The sequence below is a fragment of the Vidua macroura genome, chromosome 6 (assembly GCF_024509145.1).
Source record: "Vidua macroura isolate BioBank_ID:100142 chromosome 6, ASM2450914v1, whole genome shotgun sequence".
In the NCBI taxonomy this organism is placed as follows: Eukaryota; Metazoa; Chordata; class Aves; order Passeriformes; family Viduidae; genus Vidua; species Vidua macroura.
This window is the reverse complement of record NC_071576.1, coordinates 29,231,162-29,247,118: the sequence shown is the minus strand read 5'-3', so window position 1 is coordinate 29,247,118 and position 15,957 is coordinate 29,231,162. Positions and strand designations below refer to the sequence as shown.

Genomic DNA, 15,957 nt, shown 5'->3' with positions numbered 1-15,957 from the left:
GCTACTTAACTGGTACATGAGCTCCTGTGGCAGCAGTTTGCATAAACTGGGGGATACTGGCGAAACACACCAGAAAATCAATCGTCAGTTCTGATCTGTTCTTTTTCAATTTTACTTGCTTTAAAAGGATTATTTTCAGATTAAAGTCCCAAACAGAAAATATTTAGACATCAGAACTGCATTATTAATATTTTTCTTTGTCAAGGCAACAATAAAATCTACCTAATGATAGAGAAGCTTGATGTAGTACTCTGATCAGCTTAGCAGTTCCTTTATTAAGTATTTCTTACGTGCTGCTCTGCACTGAAAATTATTTGATAGTACAGTATTTAAAGGCCAGATGTATGGTGAAAACTTGCAGGATTTGACTCATACAGCTTGGAGTACTATAAAAGGATAAGATTTTAATCTGATATTTATCTATTAAAAGAGTCTGTAATACAGTAAGCACTGGTCAGGGAGAAAGAGAACTTCTAGTTTTGTTCACAAGATGATATTACTTCTAAGAGCAGAACTAGACAACAATCAACAGAAATGCTTTCTGAAATACAACATCAAGGGAACATTCCAGATGTTTTCTGCCCAGTATGATTCAAGTTCAGCAATCCATAATGCAGTGAGTCAGGGTATTATATATACTACACTCCAGCACTACAGAAACTAAGAAAACTGTTTGGAATGAATCCTATTGCAAAGCAAAACACAGCAGTTTTAACTGTTATGGTACCACAAGAATATCTTCTGCCAAGCTAGGAATGAGGGGATACTCACACAGGTCTTATGTGCATGGTTGCTGTACTTCAACTTAAAGGAAGAGTTACCATGGAAATTTGTTAAGTAGAGCCTTTACAGCTCTGCATTTTTATCACATACAATATAGCAAAAAACCCTGCCAAAAGCCTCACTTGGACAAAGAATGAACAAACTATTTCCAAAGACATCATGACATTCAAACATTTTAACCTGGCATTAAACTTGATACAAGCATCTGCCATGTTCTGGGATAAACATGGCATTGAAATACATCATCACCACTGAAATAAGGTGCTGCCAGCTCTTGAGTACAAGTAGCCAGCACAAGTAATTACAAGAAATGGATCAAACTCTACAGAGGCCCCATTCTCTTCTGAACATGGAGGGGAGCGAGGGGGTCTGCAACATAACTATTTTGTGTAGTAATTGTCACAGCAATTTTTGCAAACCTCCATGAAAAAAGCCAGGAAGTCCTACTACTAATCTCATCAAGTTTCTTTTATGACGAATGAGGCAACAAGCAGCTCCCAATGCACAACTTCCAGTATACAGTTTTACAATCAATTTGTTTTATCCATAAATTTTGCTGCATCAAAACTGTCTTTGTATTTATGAATATTGAATTTATTCCTTTTAATTACTGCAAATTTACATACGACTGAATAAACAGATCACAAATGCCTCACATTTCCCATCAAGTTTTCAGTGCCTTTGTTTTGCTCATATTTTTTTCTTTCTTGTTTTTCCAAGATATCTCATTTGAGATTTTGGAAATCTTTTCAAGGAGTTTATGTCTGGTTGAGGTGGAAGGAAAAATAATTTCAAGAGGTCAAGTCTGAATAGAATTGAAAGCAACATTAGTAACAGAAATTCTGTGTATTGACACATTTTAAAAACTGAAAGTGCCCAGAAAACGACAGAATCATTTAGATTGGAGAACACCTCAGATCACTAAGTCCAACCTTTGACCGAACATCACCATGTCAGCTATGCCACGGCACTAAGCGCCACATCCGGTCATTTCTTTTGAACACCTCCAGGGATGGCAACTCCACCACCACCCTGAGCGGTTCATTCCAGTGTTTAAGAAACCCCTGTTGTGAAGAAGTTCCTCCTGATGTCCAGCCCGAACCTCTCTGGCATAGCTTGAGGCCATTTTCTTGTCTTATCACTGGTTGCCTGGGAGAAGAGGTTGACCCCCACCTTGTTACAACCTCCTTTCAAGCAGTCGTAGAGACTGCCATCTTGCTCCATCTTCCTTGAGCATCCTTTTCTCCAGGTTAAACAAACACAATTCCCTCAGCTGCTTCTCATAGGCATTACCCTCTAGAACCTTCACCAGCTTCGTTACCCTTCTCTGGACATGCTCCAGCACCTCAATGTCTTCCTTGCAGTGACAGGCCTAGAACTGAACACAGGACTTCAAGTGCAGCCTCACAAATGCTGAGTACAGAGGGATTGCTGTGGTCCTGCTGCCCACACTGTTGGTGATACAGACCTGGCTGCCATTGACCTTCTTGGCCACCTGGACACACACTGGAACATGTTCATCCAGCTGTTGACCAGCACTCCTAGATCCTTTGCCACCTTACATCTTCCTAGCCACTCTATCTCCAGCCTGTAGTGCTGCCTGGGATTCTTGTGCTCCAAGTGCAGGATCTGGCACTTGACTTTGTTGAATCTCATCCCATTGGCCTTGGCCCATCAATCCAGCCTGCCCAGATCCCTCTGCAGAGCCTTCTTGCCCTTCAGATGATCAACACTCCTGCCCAGCTTGATGCCCAGCCTGTAATCTGTCTGAGGAAGCACCTGATCCCCTCATCCAGATGATAAATAAAGGTATTAATCAGGACTGGGTGCAATACTGAGCTCTGGGGAACAATACTGATGCACAGTAAACTGGTAAGTTTTATCAATCTGTTACAATTCTATTCTGAAGGATTTGAGGAAAAAAAAAAGAGTGCTAAACAGCAGACACATAACTGCACACCTTTAGCTTGCCATTTAGAAAATACTTTCTGCACATGAATAAGATCAAGTAGGGTAGTGGGAGGATGCACAGGAGCACACATACATTCCTCCTCCACCTTGAGAAAAAAAAAAAACCAAAAAAAAAACCAAAACACACCAATCTTAAGACTAAATGCTTTCAAATACATAATTTTGTAGCTTTGCTGCAAAAAGATGCCCTCCTACACAAAATTCTTGTGGAAAAGGACTGGTTATATTATGTTGGACAGCTCAGAATCAGGAGGGATCAAAGCATCAAGACATATTAAGGATATAACAATAAAAGCATTCTACCCTCCAAAGTAGTTAATCATTTTCCCTTCTATTTCAATATATACAGAAAGATCAATAATGAAGAAGAGAAGGTTAATCTGGCTTCCACTCAAAATGCACCAGTTTTGTTTTTCAAAGACCCTTAAGAAAATATTTTAAAATTTCTTTTATAGAATGGAGTTTGAAATTTATTATCATTAGGAGCAACTGATATTTGACCATATAAAACTCCTTATGGGAACCCTGGAAAAATACCAGAAGTACCTAACAAAGACAAAGTATGTTCTAACAAAGGAAGGAAAAGAGTCTTGGTTGAGAACTATATTCAGTATCATAATAATTTATTATAAGTAGATGAAGGCAATTATGTTTTGACAGCTTAATATTAGCACTAGAAGGTACATGCTGTATGTCTATATTTAATAGATATTTATTTAGACACACAAAATACAGTACATGAATGTAACCATGCTGTGCGACAATTCGAACAACATCAGTGATTTCCATTATCCAACTTATGGCCAGTTTAAAGCAGTAAATATAGGCCACTGAGCACACAGCAAGAGGAGCTGGACATTATTTGCCCTACAGATACCTGAACTATTAAACCTTCACCTTAAAGAAGACATTACCAAGGTAAGATAGTGAAGAAAGAAGCTTGTTTGGTTTTTTCCTCTGCTCTGAAAAAAGGAATTTGAATTTTGACAACAAAACACAATACAAGCCTTGTACTGGACTCTGTTCAGTCCTTGCTGAACATCCTAGTCTGTTCAGCCATGATCCAGTCTGGGTCCATAGGGCTGGGCAAAGCACCACAACTGGCCTGCAGCTGTCTGCAAACAACTGTCTAGGTCAGAGCTTGCAGAAGACTGGACCACCATTTGGATGGTGTGCTCTTCTAGGCTGACCAAATCTCTTATGTCAGTCATGACCTTTTTTGTATAAATAATCAAATATTCAGTAGAGTCTGACATCTAAGTGGGTCAGATTGAAAGTGAATATGATGAACACTGAAGTAACATTCTCACAGCATTTAAACAGAGGGGAAAATACTCTTTGGTGAGTAGGCCAATGACCTATACTTCTGAAGTGACTGTTTAAGTATTTTATACTTAATTCAGAATTCTAAATAAGGCTAAGAACTATTTTAAAAATTATGTTTCAATTACGTAAGACAATGGTGACAAAATTAAAACTTAGACCTGATCCAATAACTCTCACTAGGTCTGCTAGTGTGGAGGAGGTGATAAATATCCACTTTCAGCTTTGAATTTCTTGTCTTTTCTCTGTGTTAAATCCTCTTTTACATTACAAAAAATCCCAGTGTTCATTTTCTCTGTTCTGCCTACAGCCACCCCACCTCTGTGTTTCCCATCTGTCTACTCCTTTCTTGTTCTTCTTCAACTAAATAATTCCTTAAAGATCTGTTTTGGCTCTATTTGCCAATTTAACTTGGCTAGCTCCAACACTAGGCTAGAAAGCTGCAGGTAACCCAGCTGCTTGGCTTCCACCAGGCTGTCAAGCAGTCTTGCTATAGGTTTCTTAGATTAATCTGTATCCCATTTCAGATTACAGGCTTTAGCTATACCTCTTTCAAGCATTAATGTTTACTTCTAACCATTTCAGTATTCAATATTTTAAATAAAAAAACCCAGTATACCAATACATACAATACTTGAAATACCAATAATAAGGAAGAATCTTCCTTACTCTCCCATCTTGCTTTGCTCAGTATTTGATTCTTCTAATGGTTCACTGTCCCATCTCTGAGGCTAACGGCCTCAGAGACAGCTGACAGCATTCTCTCTGCTCAGCATCTCTATCCACGCTTACAGAAATTCAAATAAACAGCTATGATAAAATGTCTTTTCAACACCAAACTTCAGTTCAGCACTGAAAGGAAAACATTTAACTCTGGTTATAACAATTTGTGTAATTTCTCAGTTTCAAAGTGAGCAGTAAATAGAAGTAGCTGTCACAGTGGCTGATGTATGATTTTCTGTAACGTATCTTGGATGAAACTACAACTAGACAAGATGTTTTATATTTATAGCCCCTAAGGATATAAGGAGTCAGTTTCTATTCTTTCAACTGACAAATTCTGTTCTAAAGAGTAAATTATCAAATTCCTTTCAGCAAAAGCCAAACTGAATTAGTCCAAGAAACTATGAATACACAGATATTCCAGTCACTTTGTTTACCTAATATATAGCAAACCTGGCAAAAATGGGACAAGAGTCAAAAGCTGATAAAGGCATTTCCAGGGAAGAGGTTGCAACACTCAGCACACTAAAGCACGTGTTGCCTGAAATGTAAATACAAATCCAGAGCTAGCCACCATTGTGACTGCTTCACTGTACACATTACATCAAAAAGGGAAGGTAATCAAGTGTATTCTGCTGTCCCAAGATACAATCCATCTTGGACTGTTTGGGGCACAGCTAATTTGCCATGACGACATTAACTTAACCTTACTAAACAGAAACTTTTTCTGTAACAACTTTGTGCTGCAACTAAAACCATTATTGCTTCGCAGCCATTAGGAATAGGCAAAAATTACAGTTTATCCTCATCACAATTTCTTTTAAAAACACAGTGGCAGAAACATGCACTCCCTAATGCATGGCTTTGTACATTAGATGATTCCTGACTATGTAACTAATTGCACTTGACCCTACTGTATTGCATAATCTTGCTGAGCAGACTGTTTGGAATGTGACATCAAACATAGCCAGGCAGTCCTCTCCCTACTCATTTTGTTGCCTACTGATATTACCAATCATACTGTACTCTCATAACAAACTATAAATGTATATGAGAAAACCTGGTCTCAGATCTGTGCAAAACCCCATGAACAGTGAGCCACATGTGAGGGTTCTGGCAATACCAATATGCAGCTTTTCAGTGTCTGCCACAAAGTAACTTTATTTAGATCCTGAATACTTCTTATCACAAGTGACAAACTCTGCTTAAGTCAGGACATCCACTATTTCTTCCTTACTCATAATATGCTGTGGCAGTAAAACAGTAAAAGCATTAAGACCATTCACTGTCTTAAAATCCATATTGACTGACACATTTGAATATGGAGTGGGGGAGCGGAAGGAGGGCTAAGTTTTACAGAATGGCAATTAAAAAAAAAAGAAAAAATCCACCTATTGAAGAGTTAACCTACAGAAAATTGTAAGCATAGGGCACATCTTTAATCGTGAGTGAGCAGATCTCTAACCTTTAATCATGAACATGGGTATCAAACACCTGTGTATCCCAAAACTTACTGCGCAGACCTAGAACATGATTGCTCTTTACAAGAAGACTTAGAAAAAAAACTGGACTGACTTTTGAAAAATAAGACTGCTGAAAGAAGGAGAGTTTAGCTTTGCTTAAAAGCATTAGTGATTGGAACATTTCTTTAAGAGTTGAGAGGCCTAGATTAGTTTCCCCCACCCCTTGAGAAGACTAAAGCATGCAATTCTTACATCCAGAGTATCCCAACTACAAGTCTACAGAACAGCCTAGGGGAATCAATTTTTAAATCCTTCCTTGAAGCTCTCTATGTGGGGAGAATGGCTGAGGTCACTTGGCTTGCTCAGACTAGAAAATAGGAGACTGAGGGAAAACCTCATGGTGGTCTACAGCTTCCCAAGGAGGGGAAGCAGAGGGTTACACATTGATCTTTTCACTCTCATAACCACTGATAGGACCTGAGGAAATAGCATGAAACTCTCTAAGGGAAGGCTTAGGCTGGGTATCAGAAAAAGATTCTTTATTCAGAGGGTGTTCAAACCCTTGAACGGGGCTCCCCAGGGAACTGGTCACAGCACTAAGCCTGGCACAGCTCACAAAGCATTTGGAAATGCTTTCAGACACATGGTGCCATTTTTGGGTTTACCAAAATGCAGGGCCAGGAGTTGGCCTCAATGATCCTTGTAGGTCACTTCCAACTTGGGATATTCTATGATTCTACAATGACAAGCAAAATACTCAGCTGTAAATGAAAGGTCTTCTGTTTTGTCTCACTGACCTCAGTATGCGTGTGCAATTCCGCTGCAGCTTGTGTTTTAACAGAAGTATTTGTACATATGTATCTGAATAGCATATCATGCAATATCATTCAATAAATGTACACGTTTTGGGCAGATGTGTGATGTGCTAGAACAGTAGTAGAGTCACTGAATTTCACCTCCTATGCTTTGAAAGTTTTAACATTATTTAAAAAAATAACAGCACAATTTGAAAGAGTCATGAAAATCTCTCATTTAGTCCAAAAATAATTGTACTCTTCTGAGAGTCATAGAACATTTCTTCTGGCCACTAGCTGTACTTCCAGCAAAATGCATACACTGAAAGGGAGCAACTGATAAGCCTAAAAATGCAAGTGACTAAATCACCCTAAAATACCAAAGATATTCACACATGCTCAGTTGGCAGACATTGAAACCTGGCATAAAAAATTACATTGTATATCACTTTAATGTCCTGAAAAGTTTATCCTTCTAAGAAATATCTTACTCTGACTAAGGAAAGACTGTTACCAAATATTCTATTTATTCATACTCTGCAGTTGTGCTATGAGAGAACATCTAGGCATTTTTAAACAATTAAACCACTTGTTCAACTTATTATAATATATAAACAGCCAAGAGCACATGGTTCTTCAAGATAAAAGGTCTAAGTGCTATAATTCTCATTACATTATGAAGATTGGAATCACCCAGCTCCTTATGGCAACAGACAACAGCTAATCAGTTAATCAAAGATAGACCTAAACAAATTACTGGATGTCAAAAGTCATTAAACTTACCTGACAGGCAGATATATGTTAAATATTCACCCTGACCCCCAGTAGCTAGAAAAGGAATCTTTTTTTTTGTTCTTCTTTTCACTTGAACAGCCCCCAGCATCCTTTCATCATGTGGGGCAAAAATCTCTTTGCTGATTGCAGATTTGGCATTCATTGTAGATCACAGGTATATAATAGACTGGTGGTGTCTAAAAATAAAATCATAAATATGAAACAATATTAGAAACTCTTAATTTATATCAAAGTCCACTTAACTTACTGAGGCATTAAAAACTCTGACCTTCAAAGAAAGTTTTTAATGCTTCAAGAATTTAGAAAATAATTTCATATTCTTAAAGGCAGAATTTTCAAAGTATTTAAGTGTCTTCACTGAAGTTGTTCACCACACTTCTTAAATTTGCTTATACTAGCTTAGATTATTTTGGGCAGAAGCACCTAGCACTTCAGTATGTTGCAAAATCTTCTCAGAGAAACACCCTGTTTAACTTCATGCAGCAAAAAATGCTTCATTAATTCCCCCTGTGATAACAGAGGGCAACTCAGATCTGTGTCCCACATACACAGGGAAAGCACCGCAAGGGCATAGGGAAGGAGCACTGTGGTTGTGCTGGCACACAATAAGTCACATTTACGGAGGACAGAGACAGCATCAGACTTGGTGAGATTGTTCTTCAGGAGCACTGCTCCTGTGACAGCACTTGATTGCACAGCTCTTGCACCTCTTGCAGCTTTAGCACCTCATCCCCTCAACTCTGGAATTACTGACTGGGCAACTGCACAGGAAACCATGTCAGAGACACCATCGGGGTCAACGCAGACAAAACCACACCTCTACTTTTGGGCTGTGTAATTTTGACCCAGGTCAGTTCCTCAACGTGTTTTGTAACAAAACAGCACAGTTGTCTTAGGAGAGACATTTGTCTCAGGAGAGACATACACGTTCGTAGAGGAAAAAAAATTATTGCAGAGAACAGGGAGGGAGGAGGGAAGCTGCTTAGTCATGCACATCCCAAAAAACAACCTCATCACAGCTTGCAGAAGAGCCTAACTAAAGGAGGGAGAACTCAGAGGGCACATTAGCAGGTTCTTGGTATAAGCTGTAACTCCAATTAGTTCTGCACTGATGTCTTCTAACACATACACAGGACCCCATTTATGGAAACTACTGAATAACACCTTTAATTGTTCCAATATAATGACACTCCAATGCACATGGATTAATTTACACATTTCTGTATTACTAAGACTTTCAAGCTGTCTTTTTGACATCCTTAGCTTTCTTAGTATGAAGATGATTATACTCAGGCCTGAACTACCTGATTATTCTGCCTGTGGGATCATTTGATATTTGCCAAAATTTAAAATAAATGTAAATAAACTACAGTCAAATTAGATTATGAAACCAAGAGTGTCATAGATCCTTTTTTTTTTGTGTGCATACTACCAGCAAAGTAATTGCCTTAACACTTTCAGTCTCAATGTTTTATTAACACTATTTATGACATTCCCTTATCTTAAAAAATGGGAAAATTTTAAAAAAAAGTACATGTGAGACAGCACAACTTCATCCAAACTGAATTCACCACCTGCTAATTTTGGGATGCAAACAGAATCCTGTGCCAAAATGATCTGTAACAGTATACCTCAGTTAACCAACACAGAGGTATTTGAATTCTGACATGTTTTTACATCAGGTCATTTTACATGAACAAAAGTGAATTACATTTAAAAATTGTCTCAATCAAAAGAAAAATCCAGACCAATTTCAAGGGAACAAAGAATGTATAGCTCCTGACAAGGTGTGATCTCATAAGTCCCGATATCTTAGCTACCTATCCTTTAACAGTGAATAAATCAACATGAGAACAGAATCAAAAGAATAAACTTACATGGTAGTTACTTAGAAAAAAGTTGTGAAAGAAAATGCATTGTTTTCACATTCATCACATACTTCTCTCTTCCTCTGTGTTATAGAAATATTTGCAGAGTACATCATACCAGCATTTAAACTGTTGGGACATTGCAAGTAGCTTTGGGGTTAATTTCTTTTTTTTTTTTTTTTTTTTTTTTAATTCAAGGCCACCGTTAACTACTACAAATTTAAACACATAGACCTCCTCCTGACTGAGCTAGAGACTGATAATCTTTGCAAAACCCAGACCTTCATGTGCCTAAAGAATTTTCAATGAATAGCTTTTTGGGAAAACACACAGAAGTGCTATCAGGTTAAAAGACACTCAAGTGACTTTCAACTGAAACAGTGCTTTCCAGATTGCAATGATCTGATGCTGTTAATTCTGAAACTGAGTTGTTGAACAGATGTTTTCAGACATTTTCTTAATGGTCACGGACTCTAAAATAAGATAGGACTTCAAAAATTACTCAGGGATGTAAAGTCTTCCTGGATTAAGAGAAGATGCAAGTTTTTCTTACCTACAGTATCATAAAATGTTAGTGGTTTATTGCTGCATGCTGCGACTGGCTTTGACATTAAGCTGGTTTTGTATACATCTACCAGAATCTGTACACAGACACAGTAGATACCTGGACTGTGACCAGAACCTCCAACTAAAGTGTGGACTCCTGGCTTCAGAGAAGGTGACCCTTCTGTTCCCAGAACTTGGGTTGACAACAGCTCCAGAAGCAATATTCAAACAATTAATCTAACACTGTGTACTTGACACAACTGCCAAATCTGATGTGAAAACTGACACTAACATAAATCCCAGAAGCCTGTTTATCTAAAGAAGAAAATAACTAACTGTGCCTGTGTACAAACAGACTTCTGAGATTGAGATGTCAATATAGTTTAGATGAAGTTGTTTTTCATAGGTCAAAAAATCAGCAGCTGAATTAAAGTAGGCAACCTTCTCCTATGCACTAGTAGATGCATGCAAAAGACATCTGTTTAAATAAGTAAAGCCTTCCAGTGCTCCTTGTTTTCACAAGTGGAGATAATACAATCTCTGGCAGTTTTACTTAAAAAAAAAATACATACTTCCTTACAGAACATGAATAAGTCTCATTTTTCCCATTCTCCAACAAAATCCCTCTTTTCATTAAAAAAAAAAAACCCAAACCACTGCCTGTACATGCACAGCTTCATGTTGTATATGCATATTTCTTTGCACAATAATGTTTTCTCTTGGTGCACATTCCAGGACAAATTCAAAACATCAGCAGTTTCTACTCAAGGCCCATATGAACTCATGCACTGGAACACAAACTTTTTCCTCCCATTTGTACTCAAATACAAAATAAAAAGCCTTGAAGAAACTTTGTTGGAGGATCTCTGAGCACTCTCAGACCATGCATTACTGCTTGCAACATTAACCCCTCTGAGGTAAGCGGAATTTAAAGGTTTCAGTAAACCTAAGAGTTCAGAGAGACCACATTTCCTACCTCACGTCCTTTGTTCCACATATTTACTTCCACTCAAATTATTATATTCATGCTTTTGGCTAAACAAAGACCCCATTTTTCTTCTTCAATTTTTCACTCCATCTACTATAGCATTATGGAACAGGATGTCAGCATTTACACTGTGCCCCCAGCACATGAAAGAAATACAGAGAGGGAAGATTCCTGTGTGGATTTGAAAAAGGGCCTGCAATGCGCTACTCATTTGCATCTTCTCAATCTTTCTCTACTACACTTCCTCTCCATTATATTTCTATCACTAAAAGCTCCCTCTGTGAACAGCTGACTTATTCCTCTAGAAGTATGTGAGGGATGAACAATTAAAGGCAATTTCTTAAAAAGAAGATTAAATAAAACCAGGATAATTAAGCTGAATCCTTAATGGATTGTTTAATAACAAAACAAACAAAAAAAAACCAACCCCCCCCCCCCCCCAAAAAAAAAAAAAAACTGGACAGTTTTCTGGTCAGCCAGAATCTCAGATGGAGATGGCTTTCAGGCACACAGCCAGCAAACAGCTAATTTATCTTTACACCCACATGTTTCATAGGACTCAATGCAAATAAGCGGAAAAAGGGGGATTTACAGTATCTTTGTTGAGGGTATAGGTATGCAGAAAAAAAACTAATCCTCAGCATGTAGAATTCAAATAGGAGTAAATTACAATACAAAGCAAGAGCTGGAAAAGGACCTAAAGGTTTCCAAAAAAAGGCAAAAATGTTCAGTATGCTAAGCCTGGCTGTTTTCAAGGATCTTTAGTTTAATTACAAACAGGGATAGGCTCACAGGACAGGCTAACCACTGAAATGCTGCCTGCAGTGTGCAATCATCTGAGCAACTAACTATTCTTGGAATAGTAACTCTAGCAAGCACTCAAATCTGCTTTTAATAAAGCCACTATCCTAAAAGATGACATCTACTTAAGGAAATCATTGCAAGACACTGTTGCCAAAAGAACAGCTTTTGCTATTGTGATAGTTGCCTGGTATTTACTTGCTGGAAGCATTTAAACTACTTTTAATATTACAGGTCATCTCAAATAACTAGTACAATTCTGAAAAAAGCAGAAATACATTTTAAACCCAAGGCAACTAATTTATAAATCTTTAAAGAACAAATATTAGAACATACAACTTTTAAAAGTTGGTTTGCAATACATTTATTAAGCGTACCTTTATCCTAGAGGAATAACCAAATTTCATTAGCTCTGCAAACAAGGATCAAATCAGATCAACCTTATTCTGAAACAGTCAAGGTAAAATCTTTAAAATGCTTGAACATAAAAAGTAAATCAGATCATCTTCTGTCATCCTTCTATTTTCAAATCTAACTTTGCTTGAAAGATATTTATTTTAATTAGGACAATAGCAGCAGCCACTGCAGCAGCCAGAAAAAATCTATTACTTCCTACTAACACGGGCATACAACTTTTATAAGTATTTACTGAAAAAACCTCAATCGTTCTCCGGAGTTATTTGTAGGCTGTCCAATTTATTTGTAGGCATTTCCAATTTATTTTTCCAAACAACCTCTCAGCCATGACTGGTTCATTTGAATAACGTATTAATTGCAAAATATGAAAATTACAAAATTGGAACTGTATTTCTAGCAGTTCAAACTAGAAACAAGAAATGTGTTTTCACTTACATATGTAATTACAAAATAAACTGCCCAATCAAGTTGAACAGGACATAAGCAGGCTTCAGAGAGCAGCAGCTCCTAAATCCAAAATTTGAATCTTACATGCTAAAGAACTTCTGTCTTTTAAGTGAAGCTTTTTATTGTATCCCACCTAATCCAAGACCAACACATGGAAGAATTCACTGTAAATTTGAAATAAAAGTCTTAACTTTGTTTTTAATCAAGACATTGTTTGATTATGGGAATTTAGCAGCGTTGTTTACTGAAACCCTCAAGAAGCCTTGTTTGAATCACTGAATTTCTCAAAAGCTCCTAGAATAAGCAAAAGAAACAGCAAAGACTGTACTGGCTACCATACTGTGTGGCCTGAGAACATGTGATGTTTTTGGTCAAGGAAAAAAAAAATAGGAAAGGAGAAGTGCACAGTAATAGGATCTTACAGTCAGACAGAAGCAGTAAATACCTCAATGCTTGACACATTTCTTCACCTGAGGCCCTGAGCATTTCCTATAACCTTTCATTACAATGGGAGGTGATTTGAATTCTGTGCAAGTTGTACAGACCTACAGATTTAAAGAGATAAAGAGCTCTAAATAAAATACATATTTATAAAAAGAGAGTAAAAAAAAAGGAAGGTACTTTTGAGTTTCATCTGTAACACAATCTTAAAAAAAAAAAAATACACCTAGAAGTTTGGTACACCTTCCTCTATCACCCTGCAAAAAACCCAAACATCTTACAAAGACAGATGATCAAGGACACCACAGAAAACCCATAAATGGGCAAATGAGAACCAGTCCCACTTTAATGTGGAAGTCAGAGCAGCTGCTTTCATTTTTGCACTCTGCTCTGCTGAGCAAAATACATACATAGAGCATCCTGGTAAGTGATACCTGTACTTCCTCAAGGCAGATGTAGCAAAAGCAGAAGATGCAGTATCACTTGGTTCTTTTGAGACTGTGCCCCTAAACTGTCTCCAAATGGTACAGAAAATTAAGTAGGAGGTGACATAAGAAAGCACCAGAAACATATTGTGGGATGGGTTGCTATATATTCCAGGTCATATTTCATGTTCTGAAAAGAAAACAGCAATTCCAGATCTAGAAGCTAATGTCCTAGTAAACAGTATCACAGATCTCACCTCACAAAAAGAATGTAATACTGAAATGAACCTAAAATACTGCAATCTGGGAAAATCCAACTCAAATATAAGACATAACATTTCTGTACTGTGATTCTGTAGCTGCAGACCATTAGTAGATTGTTTTAAATAGGTGTGCAAGAAAACAAATATATATTCAAAAACTGCAGCAAATTAAAATTAATTTCTGCTTCTGTTTTCACAGCATTCTGGATCAAGACTATACTCATAAGAAATTAATAACATAATAATGCAAGGATCAGTGAACACTGATTCTTTCAGCATTTTCTGAACTGCCAAAAGCAGCTGTGTTCCCTAAATGCCCTCCCCTGGAAGCAGTATGAAAAGCTGAAGGTGTTTCTGAGAGTTGCCCCAGGGAGGCAAAGGCATCTCTGTGGAGGTGGTACAGCCCACTCCAGGTTTTTCTCAGTGAAGAGCAACAGCTAGAGACCCACTCAGATTCTCCTTGTAACAATCTGAAAGTCATTATTTCGAAAATATAAAAATTTAAGAGAAAGATGGACAACACCACATTAAACAGCACCACCCAATCTACAAAACTGTTTACCAAAAGTCAGTCAAGAACTTCTTGGGAAGACTGCGCTGGGGTCATCCTCTTAAAACAGGAACATTTTGAATCACACAGATTCACCAAGAAATTTAGGCACTACCAGATGTTATAATAAAGCCACAGAGAGACCAGATTTGCATTTGTAGAAATTTGCCCTCAGGACACTGGGACATTCACAACAGTAAGAACTATTACTGTTGCATAATAACATTGAAAATCATAGTCTTAAGAGGTTAGCTTAAGTCTTATGACCTTTCATTAGTGTTTAGATCTTAAGACCAGTCATTACACCCAAGCTTAAGACTTTCATTTGCAGGAGGGACTGTCACAGTTTCTTCTGCCATTCCTCACTGTTTTCTTCCTCCAAACACCTCACCTCTCTAGACTTTTTCCCATTAGCCTGCATCTTTTCTGCAATGCAATCCTCAAGTCTGGACTCACAGTTTCATTGATTGCACAAGAGTCAACTGAAAGAACTATTTGTTCGGTCTTTGGAACAGGCTCCTCAACAAGTGGTCACCTCACCAAGCCTGTCAGAGTTCAAGGAGCATCTGGACAATATCATATGCTTTAGTTTTAGGTAGTCCTGTGAGGAGCAAGGAGTTGAACTTAGTAACCCTTATGGGCCCCTACCAACTCAAGATCTACAGACTTCTATAAGGAGTGAATACTCCTTATACAGCTACTGCCATACATAGTCAGCAAAACACAAGAGCTTCAGTTCAACATCTACCATGTTCTTCAATCTTTTTGTGGGGAAGGAAAAAAAAAAGACATTTGACATCTGAATAACTAATTATTCCAACTTAACAGGGGATTTTTGTACTTACTGCTTTAAGGCTATTTCTCTTACTGTATAATAGTTTTACAGTCCAATTCTGTCTTTTAACACTTGCAGTTCTCTAGATTAACACCCACCAAAAGTCAGGAGGTACATTCTGTGTGCCATCACTTTGGACAGTTAAAATTGTTTGAGACCTAACACAGCTTCCTTTGACTCCTCCAGTAAGAACTAGAAAGATACCAACTCCTTAGAATACACTTCTAAATAATTTCTGGTTTTCTACATCTTATGCTATTTTCATATGAACCTTATTTCTTTAGTTAATCCAATGTGACTAATATCACATGAGACAGCATCAGAGGCACCATTAAAGCAGTTCTAACTTATTCACATGGCCTAATACTTTATCACAAACCCAATCAACTGGTCTGAAATTGCATTTGAGCTATTATTACTTGTTCAATTGTTTGTCCATATTTTGGCAAAGAAAAATCACTAAAAATATGAAATTAAAGAATACTGGTGAGGAGCAGCTATGTTCCTCGAGGAAAGGGGAACTA

At 37.6% G+C, this 15,957-nt stretch overlaps 1 protein-coding gene across 4 annotated transcripts in view; it reads right to left on the bottom strand.

Moving 5' to 3' along the window:
* The window catches only part of STXBP6 (syntaxin binding protein 6), a 94,917-nt gene that overhangs the window by 52,189 nt on the left and 26,771 nt on the right, over positions 1 to 15,957 (bottom strand). The window contains exons 1-2 of one of the 4 annotated variants that reach the window (XM_053981220.1): positions 13,365 to 13,423; positions 7,841 to 8,028 (exon numbers count right to left, since the gene is read on the bottom strand). In XM_053981220.1, the coding sequence (XP_053837195.1) occupies positions 7,841 to 7,994 (154 nt within the window). In that variant the 5' untranslated portion in view covers positions 7,995 to 8,028; positions 13,365 to 13,423. Of the gene's footprint in view, positions 1 to 7,840; positions 8,029 to 11,242; positions 11,309 to 13,364; positions 13,424 to 15,957 lie in introns of those variants that run through there. The other 3 variants (XM_053981221.1, XM_053981219.1, XM_053981223.1) reach the window with 3 other exon arrangements.